The 22660-nt window shown below is 45.7% G+C and overlaps 1 protein-coding gene across 2 annotated transcripts in view; it reads left to right on the plus strand.

Annotated features, from left to right (window-relative positions):
• Nucleotides 1-18843, plus strand: part of CHST11 (carbohydrate sulfotransferase 11) — a 310494-nt gene extending 291651 nt beyond the window's left edge. For both annotated transcript variants that reach the window (XM_050748486.1, XM_050748487.1), the window contains exon 3: nt 14222-18843. In XM_050748486.1, coding sequence (XP_050604443.1) covers nt 14222-15076 — 855 coding nt within the window. In that variant the 3' untranslated portion in view covers nt 15077-18843. The remainder of the gene's footprint in view (nt 1-14221) is intronic.
• The last annotated feature ends 3817 nt before the right edge of the window (nt 18844-22660 follow it).

Here is a 22660-nt window from a genome sequence, read left to right on the forward strand (position 1 = left end):
GTTCCACTAACTGAGCAGGGGCAGCTGGGCTGGAGGCGGTGGGGGCTGAGAGCAGCCAGAAGAGGGCACCCCGTACTATCCTCAAACACCTGGGGGAGGCGCCAACCCAGACAGGGATGGTTCAGCCCACACCAGTAAAATGATTGTAGCTAACATTTAAGAATACAGAGATTTCACATGAAACCTGATATTCTGACTTCTCTTTTTTTAATTTACATTTTTCTAACTTTTAAGTTCAGGGGCACATATGCAGGTTTGTTACATAGGTGAGCTTGGGTCATGGGTGTCTGTTCTTCAGATTCTGTCATCACCCAGGTATTAAACCAGTACCCATTAGTTATTTTTCCTGATCTTCTCCCTCCTCCCACCTTCCACCCTCCAACAGGCCCCTGTGTGTCCATGTGTTCTCATCATTTAGCTCCCACTTATAAGTGAGAACATTTGGCATTTGGTTTTCTGTTCTGCATTCGTTTGCTAAGGATAATGGTCTCCAGTTCCATCCATGTCCCAGCAGAAGACATGATCTCTTTCTTTTTTTATGGCTGCATAGTATTCCATGGTATATATGTACCACATGTTCTTTATCCAGACTATTATTGGGCATTTAGGTTGATTCCATGTCTTTGCTATTGTAAATAGTGCTGCACTGAACATACGTGTGCATGTGTCTTTATAATAGAATGATTTATATTCCTTTGGGTATATACCCACTAATGGGATTGCTGGGTCAAATGGTAGTTCTGTCTTCAGGTCTTTGAGGAATCGCCACGCTGTCTTCCACAATGGCTGAACTAATTTACACTCCCACCAACAGTGTATAAGTGTTCCTTTTTCTCCGCAACCTTGCCAGCATCTGTGATTTTTGACTTTTTAGTAATAGCCATTCTGACTGGTATGAGGTGGTATCTCATTGTGGGTTTGATTTGCATTTCTCTAATGATCAGTGATGCGGAACTCTTTTGTGTGTGATTGTTGGCCTCCTGTATGTCTTCTTTTGAAAACTATCTGTTCACATCCTCTGCCCACTTTTTTATGGGGTTGTTTTTTTCTTGTAAATTTGTTTAAGTTCCTTATAGATATTAGACCTTTGTCAGATGAGTAGTTTGTAAAAATTTTCCCCATTCGGTAGGTTGTCTGTTTACTCTGTTGATAGTTTCTTTTGCTGTGCAGAAGCCCTTTAGTTAAATTAGATCCCACTTGTCAATTTTTGCTTTTGTTGCAATTGCTTTTGGTATCTTCATCATGAAATCCTTTCCTGTGTGTATGTCATGAATGGTATTGCCTAGGTCGTCTTCTAGGGTTTTTATAGTTTTGGGTTTCACATATAAGTCTTTAATCCATCTTGAGTTAATTTATGTATATGGTATAAGGAAGGGATTCAGTTTTAATCTTCTGCATATGAACAGCCAATTATCCTAGCATCATTTATTTACTTATTTACTTTTCGAGACAGAGTCTTGCTCTCTTGCCCAGGCTGGAGTACAATGGCACGATCTCGGCTCACTGCAACCTCCGCTTCCCGGGTTCAAGCAATTCTCCTGCCTCAGCCTCCCAAGTAGCTAGGATTACAGGTGCCCATCACCATGCCTGGGTAATTTTTGTATTTTTAGTAGAGATGGGGTTTTGCCATGTTGGCCAGGCTGTTCTCGAACTCCTGACCTCAAGTGATCCGCCTGCCTCAGCCTCCCAAAGTGCTGGGATTACAGGCATAAGCCACCACGCCCGGCCCCCAGCACCATTTATTGAATAGGGAATCATTTCCTCATTGTTTGTTTTTGTCAGGTTTGCTGAGTATCAGATAGTTGTAGGTGTGTGGTCCTATTTCTGGGTTCTCTGTTCTGTTCCATTGGCCTATGTGTCTGTTTTTGTTCCAGTACCATACCGTTTTGGTTACTATAGCCCTGTACAATAGCTTTAAGTAGGGTAGCTGATGCCTCCAGCTTTATTCTTTTTGCTTAGGATTCCCTTGGCTATTCGGGCTCTTTTTTGGTTCCATATGATTTATAGAATAGTTTTGTCTAGTACTGTGAAAAATGTCAGTGGTAGTTTAATAGGAATAGCATTGAATCTATAAATTGCTTTGGGCAGTAGGGCCATTTTAATGATATTGATTCTTCCTATCCATGAGCATGGAATGTTTTTCCATTTGTTTGTGTCATCTCTGATTTTTTTTGAGCAGTAGCTTATAGCTTCCTTGTAGAGATCTTTCACCTCCCTAGTTAGCTTTATCTCTAGGTATTTTATTCTTTTTGTGGCCATTGTGAATGGGAGTTCGTTCCTGATTTGGCTCTTGACTTGACTATTGTTGGTGTATGAGAGTGCCAGTGATTTTTGTACGCTGATTTTGTATCCTGAGACTTTGCTGAAGTTGTTTATCAGCTTAAGAAGCTTTTGGGCTCAGACAATAGGGCATTCTAGATGTACGACCATCTCATCTGCAAACAGGGGAGTTTGACTTCCTTTCTTCCTACTCGGATGTCCTTTATTTCTTTCTGTTGCCTGATTGCCCTGGCCAGAATTTCCAATACTGTGTTTAATAGGAGTGGTGAGAGAAGGCATCCTTGTCTTGTGCTGGTTTTCTTTTTGTTCTTTTTTCTTTTTCTTTTTCTTTTTTTTTTTTTTGAGACAGAGTCTGGCTCTGTTGCCCAGGCTGGAGTGCAGTGGCACAATCTTGGCTTACTGTAAGCTCTGCCTCCTGGGTTCACGCCATTCTCCCGAGTAGCTGGGACTACAGGCGCCCGCCATCACACCCGGCTAATTTTTCTATTTTTAGTAGAGACGGGGTTTCACCCTGTTAGCCAGGATGGTCTCGATCTCCTGACCTTGTGATCCACCCACCTCAGCCTCCCAAAGTGCTGGGATTACAGGCGTGAGCCACCGCACCCAGCCGTCTTGTGCTGGTTTTCAAGGGGAATGCTTCCAGCTTTTGCCCATTTAGTATGATGTTGGCTCTGGGTTTGTATTCTGACTTCTCTTGAGAAATTGAAACATCTTGAAAGACCAGGTCCTCATTCCCTAATGACGGTATCAGTGAGATCTACGTGGCATCAGCCACCTTCAGTGGCCCGGGGACTGTGATTGGGTTCATTCCCATTCTAGGTGCCGAGTCCATTCATTTCTATTTCCTGATGGCTCTGGAGAGCCTTTGAGTTTGTGACTCTAACCCAGGTCACCCAATATAAATCCTGCCTACAAAAGAACTTTAACTACTATGGTGAAACAATCCTTTCTCATTGCTCAGCAAATCCTGGGCTTTCCTTTCTGTTCATTTTCTTCTGCCTATAAAGCTCCCAAGGTTAAAATGGAGCTCAGAACTATCACTCACCTGTGCCAGTGTCAGCTGAGGCTGACTGGGGGCTGATCCAGAGGCTAACACCGGGCCCTCCATCACCATCACCCAGAGCCTCCTACCTCACCTTCAGGGCTCAAAATGCTTTCCAGCCACGGTGCATTTTCCTTCTTCCTTTTGCCTTGGAAAGGAAGGCAAAGCTTCTGCAGAGATTCGGTTGTTGTTCCTTGCAGTCAAACAGGTGCTTCCCTAGTGACAAGTTACAATCCAGAGAAACCAATTTCCCTGACAACGTTAATGTCAGTTAATATGAAATCACGTCTTTCCTAAACCCTTTACATTTTGCAGCAGGTCCAGACCAGATCGTTTCTTTAAAGGCCCAATATTTTTCTCCTTTCTTTGCTAAACTTAAGAGTTTTTGAGCATTATGTAATTCTTAGTGCTTCCTCTAAAATGCACCCAAAGATGTCTGAGACCTGTGGCCTTCTAGACCTTTGACCCCTGGCTCTACTGAATGAAAAGTCCCCTATCTTAAACCTGAGGACCAGGAAGATGAAACTGGCCCAAGATCATATGCCAGTGAATACTCCGGTCCAGGTCTTTGCTTTAGCTTATAGCTCCTGGCATTGGAGCTCCTGAAATAGTGGGGTCTCACCCGGGTAGCCTCAGATTTCCAGGAGCAATTAAATATAACGGATCTCTGGGGTGGGACTCAGGCCTCCGTGTTTAAAGCTCTCCTGTGATCCCAGTGAGCTACGAGGGTTGAGACCCACACCTCTAGTGACCGCCCAGGAGCTGATAACTCCCAGGTGGGTCTCCAGACCCCAGGAGGCTGCACCATGCGGGGTCTCAGAGCACAGGCTGCCGGGACTTGAACCCCAGACCCAGTTCCTAGCTCCCTGAGCTTGAGCAAGTCAGTTATTCTCCCTGTGCCTCAGTTTCCTCATCCACAAGTTGAAAATACTAATGATACCTACCTCATAGCATGTGAAGATCAACAGTAGCTGGTACATAGTAAGTGCTCAGTATATGGTAGCTGGTATAAACATGTGACCCTTTTTTTTGCTGTGAATGTGGTGTCTTCAGTGATTCCTCATGACCAGCCCTTTTCATGAGAGTTTAGGAATTCCTCTACCAGAAGGAAATGTCATATAATCAGAGCAAATCAGCTCATGGGGTACTCCTCCCCCTCCCCCAGTTCTGAAACAGACAGATGATGGCAGCGCAACTGAGATGCTGAAAGGGGTTTTGCATGCAGATTTTTAAGTGGAGAAACTGAGGCTAGACCCAAGCTAACAGTTGTTAAAGGCAGATTCAGAAAACCGTCAGTCACTTGGTGCTTCCAAATGTACCTATTTCTCTGGGTCGATTTCCCTGCATGTCCTCCTCACTCTGCCCACCCCGAGACAGTCAAAGGGGGCAACCTCTCTTCCTCCCGTTTGGGTGTCTGTGTCTGAGGGAAATTGCAAACGCTGCAGAAATGTTTTAATTTAAGGGAAACCAGCTCTTCCTTTTAAGATGAAACGTAGTAAAATTTTAAAGACTTTTTCAAACAGTCCCTAAATTTGGTACTTAAACTAATTATGGTTGCCTTTTATAAATGTCCAAATTAAAAATAGACATCTAAACGAGAATGCAGGACACAGCCCAGAGCCCGGAGCCATGTTCACGGTTTCCTAGAATCAGCCCTCCTCTGACCTAATTTATACTTTTGAGAGATCAAAGCGAGATGAAGGGAGTTGGAGGCTGGGGCTGGGGGTGGATCTAGGAGTCTCTCGGCAGCAGATGGCAAACCTGGGTTCTGTGTTTTGTAATTAGGTATAGCTGTGAATTGGTGAAAGACGTTAGATTACAGTCATTTCCAAATAGTATAAAACTGTGGTTCTCAAAGTTTGGTTCCCAGTCCAGCAGCATCAGCATCTCCTGGTGTTATGTGGATTGAATTGTGTCCCTCCCAAATTCATATGTTGAATTTTCAACACCTAGGACTTCCAAAGGTGATTGTATTTGGAGAGAGGGCTGTTAAGTGGGGGACTGAGGAAAAATGAGGACTTTTGAGTGGGGCCCTGATCCAGTCTGACTGGTGTCCTTGTAAGAGGAAGAGACACCTGGAGCACATGCCCCGTGGGGGCGTGGGGGAGAGAGGGGAGATTAGGAGGAAGAGACACCTGGGGTGCATGCCCCGTGGGGGCGTGGGGGGAGAGGGGAGATTAGGAGGAAGAGACACCTGGGGTGCATGCCCGGTGGGGGCGTGAGGGGAGGGGGGAGATTAGGAGGAAGAGACACCTGGGTGTGCATGGTGGGGGGAGTGGGAGGAGTGGGGGGGAGTTGGGGGGAGTGGAGGGAGAAGTGGGGGAAAACTGGGGGGAGTAGGGGGGAGTGGTGGGGGGAGCCAGGGAGAGATGGCCACGTGAGGAGGCAGCAAGCAAGGCATATCTACAGGCCAAAGAGAGAAGCCTCAGGGAACACCAGCCCCACCCGGCACCTTAGTCTTTAAGTTCCAGCCTCCAGAACTGTGAAAAAATAAATCTCTGTTGTTTAAGCCACCTGGTCTGTGGTATTTTATTATGGTGGCCCAAACACTTGGGGGGGCTTGCTAGAAATGTAGGTTCTCAGGCCTGTCTGACCTACTGAGTCAGAAATTCTGGGAGGAGAACCCAGCAAGCTGCGTTCTAACAAGCCCTCCAGGTAAGAATGTTCACGCAGGCTCGTTTGAGAACCACTGGCATGAAGGACGATTAGTACTCAGGGGTAACCAGCCCAGGAGAGAGTGACGCATGGTTGGAGTCGGGTCTGGTCGGCTAAATATAAACTTTCTTTTAGTAGGCTCTGCAGCCTCTGGAAGAGTCCCAACGGGTTGCTTAAATGGGATGGTGTATGTGAGTGTTCCTTACATACTGAAGCTTTCTGTTGACCTTAGGTGGAAGTGAATCGTGGCATTATTCAGTCAGCTGAAGAAAGCAACCCTCTAAATACCCCAACACAGGCAAACTGAATCCAAGAACCTCCCTCCGGCACTGAATTTTCTGAGTCCCTTGAAATCCTGTGCATGTTCCTCTCCAAACAACTGGAATGTTTCTCTTTTCTGATAACTAGAGCAAGAAGATTTTACCATATTTCCCCTTTTGTCCTTGCTGCTAGGAGCCCACAACCAATTGACATTCTAAATCCCAGCCCTCATAGAATATGTTTTTTTCTATTTTTATTTCATACTGCACATATGTCCTTTGTTATGGTCTCTTCAAAACCTTTTGAGAAAGCAAACAAGAAGAGGGGAGAGAAAGGGAGTGTAGGAAGAAAGACATGGAGTTCACAGTTCAGATAATTGTCAGATCAACAAGTCCTTTCTTTGTAAAACTGATCAAACTTGGTTGGAAAAATTGGGCATTCTCTTTTACTGATGAGGGAACAGGTTCTTCTTCATTAATGAGTGAGTCTTCTTCACTCTCTTGTCTTCCTGATGTCCCCAGAGCTGTCGGTCCCATCGGTAGTTCCGGAACTGTGCTCAGGGAACATGTTAGTGGCTGAGGGGTTACGACAGTTACAAAAGCTCGTCTGAGCCCTGTTGGAGACAGGAGGAGCATGGCAGTGACATGACCAGGTCTGCATTTTTTAACGTTAGAAATCGCTGTTTTCCTGATCACAATCTCTAACAAGCCGTCGATCCTCTGAATAAATGTGGACATTTCTGGAACACCCCAGGCTGTCATCAGAAATCTCTCCTGCCCCATTTTGACACGATGGTAAAGAATTCCTCTCTTCCCTGTGGCCTGTCCAGGGCTGTTCTTAATCCAGGTTTCATAAACCAAGGTTCAAGAAGTCCACAGATAGAACCCCCAGGGGTCTAGAGTTCCATAGAAGAACTTTATTAATGGAGCATTTTTTATTTTGGTGATAATCTTTTGAAAAATGATTATCCATTTCTGGATCATCAGGTCTGCCCCAGATCACCGAGTTCTGCCATGTGAAGTCGTGGTGCCTGTGTTCATTCATGTTCTTGAGGGTTCCATGTAGCTTCATTATTGTCTCGGGCTAATTGGAAATGAGCAGAAAAGGAAAATACATACATGATGAGCTTTTACCAAGTAAAGGTCAAATGAGATTCCAGCATGCTGAGTTTCCTAGTAACTAGGAAGGGGGAAGTGGTTAGGAAACCGAGTCCTCATGCAGCACAGGAGAAGAGGGAAGCTCTACTGCAAACACCCTGACCCACAGCCGTCAGCGAGCGTCTGTGTGGTTTCAGGCGGGGCTTTAGTTCCAGTAAAACAACATCATCCCTCATGTTAATGTTGTGCATTTGAATGTTTATGTTTATTTTGGACTTGTAGTTGTGCACCTGGTTTTATATTTCTGCCCTTTTTTTTTTTTTTTGAGACGGAGTTTCGCTCTGTCACCCAGGCTAGAGTGCAATGGTGCAATCTCAGTTCACTGCAACCTCTGCCTCCCGGGTTCAAGTGATTTTTCCCCTGCCTCGGCCTCTCCAGTAGCTGGGAGTACAGGCGTCCACCACCACACCGAGCTAATTTTTGTATTTTTAGTAGAGTCGGGGTTTTGCCATGTTGGCCAGGCTGGTCTCGAACTCCTGACCTCAGTTGATCCACTCGCCTCGGCCTCCCTAAATGTTGGGATTACAGGTGTGAGCCACCATGCCTGGCTTGTGCACATTTTAGTACCATTTTATTTTTAATAACTTGAATCACTACTAGTCTGAAAATATTTTTATTTTTCGAGACAAGCGGCTTACTCTGTCACCTGAAATTATTTTAAAATTGAAAAATTATAAAAACCAATTAAAATGTATTTTTTAAAACATTAATACTAGAGACCCAGGTGAATTTCCATCTTGGATTTGAGAAGCATTGTCTTGACCCCTACCCCAGAGTCTTCCTGAGGGGAAACTGTGTGTGCCTCGTCGTGGCAGGTACACCCTTTGCCCCTTAAACTGCTGTGGAGAAGAAGGAAATGGAGGGGAAAGAAACCTCAAATACCAGGTTTTAGAGCCCCACTAAGTTATTTTCCACCTCTGCAACTGAATGTAAAATGATATGCTGGTGTCATTTCCATTTTTCCTGCCTTTGTGGTCCTGAATGCAGTATTAACTGGCATGTTACCGCCCTGGGGATTCAGGTGGCCAGAAAATTGTCTCCAACTGAAAAGAGCTTGGGAGGGGGCGAGGGGGAGATCCCCTTATTTCTCTGCTCATCTTAGTAACTTATTGCCTTCAAAATTGTCCTTAGTGATGCAAATGGCAAATTGATGGACCCCGTTTCCTTTCTAGTCCTTTCATTTCCTTTAGCACAGGTTTTGTTTTGTTTAATGGCATTGTTCAACAGCCCAAGAGGCCCATGAATGCTTCTCTTAGGGTGATGAATACATCAGCTAAGAAGTCATGAATTGCAAAGGTCAGAGTTTTCCTATTCAAAATAAATATTAATTAAATCCAATGACCTAGGGCTGACCTGCAGCAAAATTACAGAGCTGGTGAAATTTGTCTTTGAGATTTCTAGCCAGGAGTTCTTTTTCAGATTTCTTTTTTCTTCTTTGATAAAAGAATGCCTACATATTAACCACCTATTTTGTGCCATACCTTGTCCAAATCCTGTACTAGAGTTGATCTTATTTACTGAATGCTGAAATGTACCTTATTTGCTGTAGTCACCACCCCCGCGGGGTAGGTGGTACGATCCCCATTTTGCAAATAAAGGAACTGAGACTCAGAAGGTTAAGGCTCTTGCCCAAGATCAAGCCCAGATCTTCTTATTTCAAATCTTATCCTCACTCTGCAAGTGCCCTAATACGTTGTCCTTATTCTTCTATGTAAAATAGTCTCTTATATGATGTTATCTTCTCTTTAAACTTATAATTTAGTACCAACTTGCTCAAAGTTATCACTCGAATGATTGACCTCCCCTGTTAGGTTCCTGAGGCCATCGTAACAAATTACCACAAACTGAGTGGCTTAAAACTAAAGAAATGGATTCTGTCACAGTCCTGGAAGGCAGAAGTCTGAAATCAAGCTGTTGGCAGGGCATGCCCTCTGAAGGCTCCGGAGGAATGGATCCTTCCTTGCCTCTTCCCAGCTTCTGGTGGCAGCCGGCAGTCTTTGGCATTTCTTGGCTTGGAGACACATCGTTCTCGTGGATGTGTCAATGCCACATGGAGACAAATGCCATGTGGAGACATGTGGCATTCTCCCTGTGTGTCTCTGTATCTCTACTTTCTCTTCTTATAGGGACACCACCCATTGGATTATACCCTAATCCAGTATAATCTCATCTTAACTAATTGCATCTGCAAAAACCCTATTTGCATATCAAATCACTTTCCGAGGTTCTGGGTGGACATGAATTTGGGAGGCACATTATTTGTCCCAGTACAGCTCTATGAAAGAACTTTATGATATCGATGAACAATTGGGAAGTTAATTAATTAATGTATTTATTTATTTATTTATTTTTGAGACAGAGTCTCACTCTGTTGCCCAGGCTGGAGTGCAGTGCCGCGATCACAGCTCACTGCAACCTCCGTCTCCTTAACTGAAGGGACCTCCCCTTCGGTTATGAAGGGGTGAGGAGTAGGAATCAGGCAGGAAAAGTAGGTTCAAGCAGTTCTCCTGCCTCAGCCTCCCGAGTAGCTGGGATCACAGGCACCCGCTACCACGCCTGGCTAATTTTTGTATTTTTAGTAGAGACGGGGTTTCGCCATGTTGGCCAGGTGGTCTCAAACTCCTGACCTCAAGTGATCTGCCCACTGTGGCCTCCCAAAGTGCTGGGATTACAGGCATGAGCCACCGCGCCTGGCCCAGAAATTTCTTTAACTACAGAGGGGTTTTCCTGCTTACAGATCAAGTATCCCTACAGAGATTATTAAGCCATTCATTCATTCACTCAACAAACACTTATGGAGCATCTCCTGTGGGGCTGGCACTCTTGCAAGCAAGGGGGTGTACCACTGTGGAAAGACAGAGTTCTGGCTCTGTGGTATCTCTATTTGGTAAGGCAGAGACTTCATGCCAGAACGGTGTGACAAGCATAGATCTGAGTCACACCCCCTGGCTCGCGTCACAGTTCTGCTTCTCTTAGAAGGACTTACCTTGGGCAGTCACTTTGTCTGTCTCAGCCCGTTTCCTCATTGACAGAATGCAATGCTGAGACCACCATAGCTTTACAAATATGGGGAGACTCTCCTCAAGGTAATGAACAAGGAGTGCTCCACAAATCGTTTTCCATATTATCATTCATGTGTTGGTGCATCTGAAGGATCCTCAGCTATAAAATGGAGATCCTGATAATCTCCGTTATGACTGATTGCATTGAAGAAGTTAGTCAGTGTGAAGCATGAAGAGCGTTACCTGGCTCACAATGAGCACTCACCCAGTCAGTGTTAGGTGTCATCATCATCCTGATATATATTGTGCAGGAGAGAAAATTAGGAAATTCTGCAGCTTGCTTTTGATATTTCTTGGCATATGCCTAGGGTCACTTATACTTGGAGAACTAAAAAATAGCATAACTGGAGATTTGGATTGATGGAGGACCCATGACCACTGGGCATTGAGCCTTTGTGGCAAAATCTCAGCAAGACAAAACAATACAAGAGTCCAGGCACTAAGGAAGAACATTCTGGAAGATTCTCTATGGGACCCAGAAAAGAGTGCATGGCCACCAGTTGGCTACCCTGGAAGAAAGTGGGCTCTACCCAGCATTAAAGGTGGCCACAACCCCAGCGGTCAGTTAATCTAACTGCCTCTTTCTGCAGGCAAGGCAGGGGCAGCCTAGAGAGGGAGGAAAGGAAGAAATACTTCTGATTGTGTATCTACTGTGTTCAAGCCATGGAATACACACCTTATAGTCCTCACACCAGCCTAACAAGGCATGGGAGTGAGCATCTCCATGGCACAGGCAAGGAAACAAAGGCCAAGAAAGGTCCAGGCCCCATATTTGGGTCATAATAACATGGAAACTGGATCCGTGGTTCAGTAACCCAGGGCTCTTTGCACAAATAGATTATTGCTCTGCTCTTTATAGTCGGGGTAAATTTGTTGAGTGGTGCTATTTGGTCTGTGAATAACCAGAGGTCAGTAATTTGCCAGTTATTTCCAATTTGGGAAACTCCAGGCTAACCTGGTTTTACCAAGTGGAAACCAAAAATATATATGGTGGCCTTGCTTCTCTGGAATCTGGCTGAGGGTCTCAGCATCATATCCTGACTGGGACCCTTAGCTCTCCTGTTTTTCAGCTCTCCTGTTTCAGTTATTTATTGCTGGGCAACAAATCGCCCCAAAACTTAGTGACTTAACACAGCACTGATATGTCATCTGCCACAGCTCTGTGGGTAGGTAATTAAGCAGGTCTGCTGGTCTCTCCTGGGATCATTCACACCACTTTGGTCAGTGGGTGGCTGGCAGTTGGTACTGGTCTGCAGTGCCCTAGTCTTCATCCTCCAGGAGGCTGGACACGTCTTTCCATAGCATGACTGTCTCAGGGCAGTGTTCCAACAGCGTGAAGGCTAGGAACTGCAGACCTTCCTAATAGGCTTCAGAACATGTTCATCATTGCTTCTACCACATTCTACTCATCAGAGCAAGTCACAGCCAGCCCCCATTCAAAGAGCTGGAGAAATAGGTGTCGATGTCAGATTTCAAAGGGGAATGCACATCAGGGGATACTAACAACTCTTTCCAGATTTCCACCAGTTATTTGTGAGGTTAAAGCAGTGAGAGAATCACCATACTCTTCACACACAGACCTTGCAAAGCGTTAGTACTCTGTCTTGGTTTGCTTCCTCCCTTGAGTATAAAAATTTTTAGTGGCGATGGCATGTTGTAGTTCAGCGTATTTCTGGGAAGATTAAACATAGTGTATTTAAATCACCTGTGAAGGTGCCTCCTACAGAGTAACTCCTTAGTCACACTGTCTGCTGTTGTCATGGTGACCATCACCATCCTTTGTCCTGGGGACCATGAGAGGAGATGGACGTGGAACTTAATGCAGGGTGCAATGGCTTCTCCCTGGTGGCTACCATGATGCCCCTCAGGTCCCCAGCAAACTCATCAGTGGCCCTAATTTAGGCCCATCCCAATGGCCCTATGTACCTTTTAATATAAATTGTGCAGACTGAGGTTCAAAGTTGGAGGAGCAGGGGCAGATAATTGGGTTGCACTCAAGTCCTAAGCTCTACTGACTTGGCTGTCCAGGTGATTGGAGGATTTCATGGATATGGCTGCATTCTCAGGGCTCAAAGTCACCCACAGTCTGGCCTGGAGGAGGCAGTGACTCTGGGGCTCTGAGTTCCTGTGAAGCAAGTGGCCACGGGAGTTGAGAAAACCAAGAATGAAGTAGACAGGAGGGTTGTGCTATGAAGCACACTCAGTGTTGTGGGTGTTCAGTAGAGGGAATGATTCTTCCACTAGTGTGGCAGGGAGTGTGTGGGGCCATGAAGAATTGTCAAGTTTGGGGCCAGGCACAGTGGCTCACCCCTGCAGTCCCAGCGCTTTGGGAGACTGAAGCTGGCCGATCACCTGAGGTCGGGAGTTCAAGACCAGCCTGGCCAACATAGTGAAACCCCGTCTCCACTAAAAATATAAAAATTAGCGGGGCATGGTGGTGCATGCCTGTAATCCCAACTACTCGGGAGGCTGAGGCAGGAGAATTGCTTGAACTCTGGAGGCGGAGGTTGCAATGAACTAAGATCGCGCCACTGCATTCCAACCTGGGCAACAGAGTGAGACTCTGGGGAAAAAAAAAGAAAAGAGAAAAGAAAAGAAAAGAATTGTCAACTTTGCACCAGCAGAGATTGAGAAGGGAGAATCCCAGATGTGCCCAGCCTAAGGAATGCTTGTGGCAAAAAGTGAATCATTGGTTTCTCGGGAGCCTCCTTTGGTTATGAAGGGGTGAGGAGTAGGAATCAGGCTGGAAAAGCAGGTTGGCACTGGCCTATGGAGAACCCCAAAAGACCAGTGTATGAATGGGGCCTTGGTTCCTGAGGCAAGGAGGCCACCAGGTTACCACCTCATCTGTGGCTCCGGAGCAACTATTCCATAGCCCTGTGCCCCCAGTTTCTCTATCACTTGCATCACAATTAATATTATTCCATTTATATAAAAGAAGGACCACACTGAACTTTCACGAGTGGTGGTGGAGGTAAGGCAGGAAGCCGACAATAGGGTGCCACCACTCCGTGAAGGTCTCTGAGTCTCTGGGTGCTGGAGATGCAGGTGGTGGCAGAGCAGGGCAGAGTGTCCTCCTGTTTCCTGTTCTAGGTGGACTGTGAGCTTTGGTTTGGACTGGGAATGAATGGCCTTTGGGGAGAAACTTGCTCTTCGAATTCAGAGGAACACACATATCTTCCCAAGCATTTCCCTTTGCCCTCCATTGAGGCTGACGGCTCTCTGCCCTGGCACCTCCTAGACTATGAATGATTAAAGGTTATGTCTTATGTCTCTTAGCAGTGCTGAGCAGAGTGCTTTATACATCATGAGGTCTGGATCAGTGTGGGGGGTGTGTGTGTGTGTGTGTGTGTGTGTGTGTGTGTGTGTGTGTGTTTAGAGACAGGGTCTTGCTCTGTCACCCAAGCTAGAGCACAGTGGCACAGTCATACCTCAATGTAACCTTGAACTCTGGGGCTTAAGTGAGATTTTCCTGCTTCAGCCTCCCAAGTCGTTGGGATGTCAGGTGTACACCACCATGCCTACCTAATTTTTTAATGTTTTTAGAGATGGGGGTTTCACTATGTTGCCTGGGCTGGTCTTGAACTTGTGGCCTCAAGCAATCCTCCTGCCTCAGCTTCCCAGAGTGCTGGGATTAAAGGCATGAGCCACTGCACCCAGCTTAGATACGTATTTGAATGGGTGGATTTATGATCTACTTGTAGCCAAGTGGAAATGTTTCAGGCAATTACTGAGTTCTTATTCCTCTTGTGTCCCCTCTGCAGCTGGAGCTCTCAAACACTGCTGTCCTGCACCAGATGCGGCGGGACCAGGTGACAGACACGTGCCGAGCCAACAGCGCCACAAGCCGTAAGCGGAGGGTGCTGACCCCCAACGACCTGAAGCACTTGGTGGTGGATGAGGACCACGAGCTCATCTACTGCTACGTGCCCAAGGTGGCCTGTACCAACTGGAAGCGGCTCATGATGGTCCTGACCGGGCGGGGGAAGTACAGCGACCCCATGGAGATCCCGGCCAACGAGGCGCACGTCTCCGCCAACCTGAAGACCCTGAACCAGTACAGCATCCCAGAAATCAACCACCGCTTGAAAAGCTACATGAAGTTCCTGTTTGTCCGGGAGCCCTTCGAGAGGCTGGTGTCCGCCTACCGCAACAAGTTCACCCAGAAGTACAACATCTCCTTCCACAAGCGGTACGGCACCAAGATCATCAAACGCCAGCGGAAGAACGCCACGCAGGAGGCCCTGCGCAAAGGGGACGATGTCAAATTCGAGGAGTTTGTGGCCTATCTCATCGACCCACACACCCAGCGGGAGGAGCCTTTCAACGAACACTGGCAAACCGTCTACTCACTCTGCCACCCCTGCCACATCCACTATGACCTCGTGGGCAAGTACGAGACACTGGAAGAGGATTCTAATTACGTCCTGCAGCTGGCAGGAGTGGGCAGCTACCTGAAGTTCCCCACCTATGCAAAGTCTACGAGAACTACTGATGAAATGACCACAGAATTCTTCCAGAACATCAGCTCAGAGCACCAAACGCAGCTGTACGAAGTCTACAAACTCGATTTTTTAATGTTCAATTACTCAGTGCCAAGCTACCTGAAATTGGAATAAAGGGGGTGGGGAGAGGGAGAGAATCATGCTTTTTAATTTAAGATTTTTATTTGTCAAAAGAATTATATGGATATTGGGTTATTTTGTAAATTAATATTTCTTTGGGGATGATGCTGCGAGCAGCATAGTGAGAATTATTTAAAATCCTTCGTAGGGAAGGACAGCTGTCTTTGCAGGGGAAATAGGATGGGTCGTCCTTGTCTGTAGAAGTGAATACTGCAACACTGTCTCAAAGGTTTCCTTGTGTTCTGGTGAATTCCATGAATTGTGCATTCCATAAATTCTAATTAATATTATTTATAGTTATTTAAACATGGTCTCATTATTTCTTTTTGTGGCAGCAAAATTCTGACGTCTTTCCAGAAGAAATCTATGTTTCCTGCTTTGCTTGCTACAGCTCATTTGGGGGCATGAATGTTCTCCTTACTAACCTTTCATGGAGTCATGTGATAACAGCCATTGTCATGTGTACAGATGCCACCATTCTTGAATTTCTGCTAGAAATAACTAGGTTGCTATTGCACTTAGAGGCATCTTTGCAAGGGAGTCATTCCAAACCAATTCCAATTGACCTGAAAGTCCCTTGCACTAAAGAAATGTTATTTTTTTTTAACCCAAGGAGAAAGTTGATTGTAGCAATTTTTCACCAGAAATAGCAATCTGATACAATAGGCTTTTTTAACAGGAATTTTACACTGGCAGTGCCAGTCGTGGTGAAGGTGAAGTGGCTGTTGCTTTATATTCGACAAGTATTTATTGAGCATCTACTCTATACTAGGCCCTGAAGATAGAGTGTTGAACAAACCCAATAGTCTTGGCCCTCAAAAAGCTTTAACGTGACATAGAGCATCCAGCTCGACAATTAGCAAACCCCTGATATTCATGGACTTGACATGAGGTTTGGACTATTCATGAGCAACACCAGAGGGTCCATGACCCCTACACATTTTCATTTTTCTATGGCCCAAATTTGAAAACCTCACATTCGGAGCAGGCCACTTTATCTTCATGAGTGATCCCAAGCTCATTGCCCAACAGAAAAGATACTAAAAAAATGTTTCCTATCATGTGCCTGCTCCAATTGATGGGTAATGTCTGCCTTTAAGCCCCAGAATGGATTCTCCAGGCACAGTGTGGAAGAGTGCAATGCGATTAGCAATGTCTGCCTTGGGTGAGGAAAGGGGAACACTCCTCAAGTGCCTCCTACTGTCATCTCCATCCAGCCTAGCACCACATCCCCGTTTAGAAGTGTTGTCTTCTACTGCTTGCCACATACAAGTGTGAAATGCCAAGGTGAGACTCGTACATTTGGGGATTTGCAATGGTTTTTGCCCCTCATGAAGGTCAGAGGTGGACCATTTGTACACATAGGCACATGCACACCCTCCCACATCCTCCAGAGGCTGAAAGACCATCAGCACCTTGGTAACTGCCATGCATGAGCAGCAAAGACAGCCTTCCATGCTGTTAATCCATGCCCCATTTCCTCTGGACGCCTGGAAACTTCATTTCCTGTTCCTTGCTAATTAACATCTAAACACGTTTCTCATTTCCAGCCATTGCTGATGCTTCTCGGTTGAAGTTTGAGCCACATCCCTCTTACAGCTAGTGAATGAGTTGGTAGCAGATACTGTATATAATAATAATAATAGTTTTAATAATAGGGGAGGGTGGGATGGGGTGTGGGTAAGTTTTGCCTTTTGTTTTGTTTTTGATGCAGTATATAGTGAAGGGGTGAGGATATTCTAAACAAACAAAAATTGAATAATTTATTCACAGAAACTATTAAGATTGTATTGTAAAGCTCACAGCAAGCTCAATGGGCAGCAGCTGCAACATCTCACCAGGGAAATTATTTTCTTTAACATGAGTGAGATGTGGGCCGGAGAAGTTAGCTGGAGCTATTTATAAAACGTTGTGTACCTTCTTCCGAGCTCTCTCCCCTTTGTGAAGGGCACAGCAACTATACCCTTGATGGATGGAGATTTATGCAGTGTGTTTTACCAGGTAGAGTGACAGACCTTGGCTGTCCCTGGAATTGAGAATCTGGACCTTATTTCCAGGCAGGGAACACTGTCCTCAGAAATGGGACTTCTGATAACGAAACAGGTTGTCCAACATTTTCTAATACGTACTCTACAGAACACAGGTTCCAGGAGGCATCAGGTTGGTGTGATGCAAACTAAGGGTTTTGTGGTCAAATATCCTTAAGAAACAAAGTTAAGTCAGTTTCCTTTCTGTAGGACTTTTCAGAGCCTTGAATGTGTGCTGTGCATGGTGAATCCCCAAAACTAATCCTTGAGTCTGTAGCATTTCCTGAACGTACATGACCAGGATACTTTATTTTGCAGATCACCCCACAGAGCTAGGGTTCCACCAAGTATACTTTGCTTAAGCTGAGTTAGCATATCTGAGGTCGTTGAGGATAAAAACTGCCACCCCAACACCCTTCCATTAAAAAAAAAAATACAAACTAGCACCACAGTCTCCATCTGGTTTATATAGCAAGAGGTACTTTATTAAATGAATTAAGCTTTTACTTAAGTGCAATGGTTCTAATCCTGGATACTGCCATGGACTACGATTCCATCCCTCCCAGAGGGAGTGGAGGAAGTCTTGGGTGGTGTGGACAGAAGGAAGAGAGGAGAGGGCGAGTAGGGTATAGGGCCCAGGGTGGCTCCCTCCTCCTCAAGCTCAAAAGGGTGCTCAGTGGGAACAGATGATCTCTTGATGAGTGTTTCTTCAGTTTCATAGTTTGGAATCGTTCCCTGTGCTTTTTGGGGGATTTTCAATGGAAATTCATGTTGCTTTGCATTTCTATGTCCGTCTTTGATCAGTTGTACAAGCCAGCTCACTGTCATGTGAAGATGGCCTTCTTTCATCCGGCTTCTCTCTCTTAAGTGAGAAAGATTGTCCTTCAGGGGACATGACATCAATAGATTTCTGGAATGAGGGACTCTTTCTCCCCGTGTTTTGCTTTGTGTTCACATTTTCTTTTCTAATGGCATTGAAACTTAAAAAAAAAAATGGATTCAACTGTTTTTTGCAGAATGTATAAATTCTGTGTCCTTGGTTAAAGAAATCCACTGGTGAAGTGTGCCTGGAAAATGAAAGTTTGTGTTTTTTAAAGAGGAATATTTGAAACTACTTTCTATGCATGCTTAGCTGGAGAAAAGTACAGGCAGGCGTTCAATCTCCCAGCCACTTCTCAAAGGTGCTGCTGTGTTTTAAAGACCAGGTACAGCCAGGGCAGAATTTGCAAGGACATTCCTGCTTACTTTATCCCTTTGGTTGGAAAGCTCTAGATGATTCCCGCAGCTCCTCCAGACCCCGCCTCCCTGCCCTCCCCAGCTGGTCTGGGAAGAAGGTGGTCTGCTGACCTGTAGTGTCTCAGAGGGGACGTTCCTCCTCCTCCCTGTGCACCAGGTGAGCTGCACCCTCCTGCCTATTCAGGATGTGGATGCCACAGGAGAGCAGTGGGCAGTGGAAACTTCAGTTGCAAGTTGCACCGGTTCACCTGGTGGCAAAAGCATGAAGCACAGGGGTCTAATCCTGGCTACTAGAAAGCTCCAGAACAAAGTGTGTGGGTCCCACAAATGCTTGGCTGGTGGGGTCTCGATCAGCGCTGAGATAGAGTTGGCAGAAGAAGCCGAGAGACTCTGCTTGCTTTCCTAGCCAGTCCTCCCCTACATACACACACACATACACACACACACACACACAATCTCAGCTGCCCCATTCTGTGCAATCCCAGTGACCAAATCCCTTCCTTGCCCACTTCTATGTCAGCAGGACTGACCACATCACTCCCCCAAGTTCCCACCACCAGCATTTCCTCCAACCTTTTTCCATCACAACCAGTTAGAACCCTACAGGCAATAAGGCCTTCTAGAATCCGCTTGACCCTTGGCTGATAACAGGCAAACGTCAGTCTGCTATACTTTGTTAGGTCCAGAAGGAGCTGCCCATACTAATTTCTTATGAGCATGCTCAGTATGGCATATGGACATGTAATTTCACATCTTTGTGGAGTGTGATTTTCTTTTTCTACATATTTGTATGCAGTAGAGGGCCTGTTGTAGAAGACGCTCCCTGTATCTTGCTGTACTGTTAAAGAAAGCTGAATTCCACATTGCCAACAAAAGCGTGAAAATGTTCATGAACCTTCCTCCAGGAAAAGCCATTCAAGCCTGATTATTTTTCTAAGTAACTTCAATTAAATTGAAGAAAAAAAGAAGCTGCTTTCTGTGTATGGTTTGTTCATGGCTCATTAACAAAAGACTGTAGGGGTGGGGTGGGCCGTGGACTTTAGCATGCGGGGGGCCCTGCTCATGTGTATCAAAGGATGAACATGCGGGCTCCGTTGGCAGACTCAGCCCTGGTAAAAACTGCCATAGATCCGAATTCTTTCTGTTTATCGGGTGAATGGAAGCTTTTCTTCATTCCATTTTTTCTATAAGCTCTTTGTAGAGTAACGCATTAGAAGGTCCACTGTGATCACACAGTTCCACTACTCTTGCGAAGAGGCCATGAAGGCTGTCAGTAAATGGCTTTGGTGGCAGAGCCAGTATTCAAGCCCAGGCTGATGCGCCTTCAGAACCCCATGTTTTTGGCACTGAACAACATGCCTCTCTAAATGGCCATCCATGGTGCCACTGCTAGGAAGTTGCAAGCCAGGAAGCTGCAAGCCTGCACTTCAAGTCCCAGTTTTTCAATCCATATCCAATCCTGTTCTGATTCCCCACAGAGCTTCTTTTGGCTCTATGGATGAGCATCTTTTAGCTTCTTTTTTTTTTTTTTTTGAAACGGAGTCTTGCTCTGTTGCCAGGAGGGAGTGCAGTGGCGAGATCTCAGCTCACTGCAATCTCCACCTCCTGGGTTCAGGCGATTCTCCTCCTTCAGCCCCAGAGTAGCTGGGACTACAGGTGCACGCCACCACGCCCAGCTAAGTTTTGTATTTTTAGTAGAGATGGAGTTTCACCATATTGGCCAGGATGGTCTCGATCTCTTGACCTCATGATCCACCCGCCCCGGCCTCCCAAAGTGCTGGGATTACATGCATGAGCCACTGAGCCCGGCCGTATCTTTTAGCTTTATTGGTAAAAATGATTTCTGTATATTTTTCCAAAGAAGAAATTATACTCAATGTTGTTTCTGTATTTCATTGTATTCTAATTTAATTTTAAGAGACAAGGTCTCACTCTGTCACCCAGGCTGGAGTGCAGTGACACGATCATAACTCACTGCAGCCTTGACCTGGGTGCAAGTTATCTCCTGGCACAGCCTCCAAAATACCCAAGGATTATAGGCATGTGCCACCATGCCCGGCTAACCGATTTCTTTAAACATAACATCTAAACATTTTTAACATTAAAATATTGGGTGAGAAAATAGATCCCATTTTCAACCATGCTAGATATGGTTTCTAATCACCAGCTGGCTTTCCCCACTGGTAGCTAGTGCCCACCCATGGGCATGATACCCAGAAAGACCAGGAGCCACTGGCTAACAATACATTTGGCCAAGAATACATTGCTGGTGTCATCACTGTCCTTGCTATGGTCCCATCTGGTTGGGAAATGCCCAGATCACAGAGCTTAGTCATCTTAGATTCATAGAAAACATACATCCTTTTTCATCAGTGAATGGATGTGACTTTGCTATAGCCTGTCTCTGTCTCTTTTGGAACATTGTAAATGTCAGTGGGAAGCAAAGCTAGACAAGGTCATCTCTAGCCTGTTTGCTCCCCTTGGAGTGAGACTAACATGCTTTCTTGCCAGCTAATCGGGAGGTGTTTCTGATGGCGCCCCAGGTGCCCTCTGTCTGACCTGCAGAAGCTGCAGAACCCGAGAAGCCTGTGGCCCAGAACACTGCCCGGGCCAGGTCAGGGTAAGGTTATTATTGTTCCCCCAAGTGGACAAAAATAGGATGAGGCAGAATCATTAGTGTAAGATGTAAAGTACTCTTTCTCGGGAAGAATTCCTTCTTCTCAAGTTACGTCTTTCCTACATTTTTGGATTAGAATACCTTTTCTTTTTTTGTTATGTTTTGTTTGTTTGTTTGTTTGTTTTTGAAATGGAGTCTCGCTCTGTGGCCAGGCTGGAGTGCAGTGGCGTGATCTTGGCTCCCTGCAACCTCCACCTCCCAGGTTCAAGCGGTCCTCCTGCCTCAGCCTCCCAAGTAGCTGGGACTACAGGCACCCACCAACATGCCCAGCTAATTTTTGTATTTTTAGTAGAGACAGGGTTTCACCATGTTGGCCAGGATGGTCTCGATCTCTTGACCTTGTGATCCGCCTGCCTCGGCCTCCCAAAGTGCTGGGATTACAGGCATGAGCCACCGTGCCCAGCCTCTTTTATGATAATAGATGTTAATTGATACCAGGACATAAAATATTGGTAACTTAGGGTCAGCCCCCAATGTCATTTTAAACATTTTCTGAAAAAGTCATGATATCCAAAAAGACCAGGAACCATTGGTCAAGAATACATCTGGGTCATGAAGCGATGGGAGAGAAACCTCAGGGCCTGGTGGACAGAACTCTGTGGAAATCCTTTCTGAAGCACAGTCCTGAGTGCCCCACAGCTGGACCCCACAATGTGGCCAGTGGCTATGGCCTTCGCGTTCTGGGGTGACTTACAAGAAGCTGAACACTGGGCTAGCTACATTCACTGTAGATAGTTCATCAGACATCTTAGGTCTGGGGTGATGAATACGTCTGGTGTAATGCGAAAAAGGAACATTCTAGCAAGGCTGAGATGAGAAAAACAACCACCTTTTCCCTATTTCGCAATCTTCACCTAGCGCCTGCCTCTTCCCCAAATTGTAAGAACCCACAGGTGGAGAAAGCAGTCAGAGGATGTGAGTGAAGGCCGCCTGCTGGTTCCCAATGCGTTGCTGGCTGAGAACCGTTCCCAAACAAACTCCCTTAGTCACTTCCTCTTTGAAACAGGGAAAACAGTAATATCTGGATTGTGCCACGATTGAAAAGAACCCTGTCCTGGCTGCAGTTCATCCACCAAGGAGCTGTCTGCAACCTACAGGTAATTACTTCCTAGGTGGGGAGGGGACCTCCATTTCCTCATCTGCGGAACAAAAGAGCTATATCTGTGGTTTTCAATGCGGTGTTTAAAAATGAGCCTCTTAAAAATTCTTGCATTCTGAACACTCATATGTAGAACAGATGCAGCAGAGATGCTGTGATTGAATGGGTCGAGGCCCAACTCTGCCTCTTTTTTCCCATAAAGTCCCTGTAAACCTTCATGGGCCGTAAGGTTCTAAGGAAAACAGTTTGAGAAGCGGTAAGTCATGTGACCTCTGAGCCTTTTCTGCTTTGACTTCTCTAATGATCTACCTGAATCCTCTGTGGCTTCTGCTGCTTTAGGCCTAAGAGATTGACCGGTTAGATGGTACCACGCAGGTAAAAACTGCTTTGAGAAGGGAGTTAAAGGGATGATGGTAGACGGAGATTAAGATGGAAGAACAGAAATTATAAGAAAAAAAAGAAAGAAAGAAAAAGAAAAACGTAAAAGCTGATGCAGGAAAGAGATAGCTCATAGCTAGATTCAAGATGGTAACCGAAAT

The sequence above is a fragment of the Macaca thibetana genome, chromosome 11 (assembly GCF_024542745.1).
Source record: "Macaca thibetana thibetana isolate TM-01 chromosome 11, ASM2454274v1, whole genome shotgun sequence".
Classification (NCBI taxonomy): domain Eukaryota; kingdom Metazoa; phylum Chordata; class Mammalia; order Primates; family Cercopithecidae; genus Macaca; species Macaca thibetana.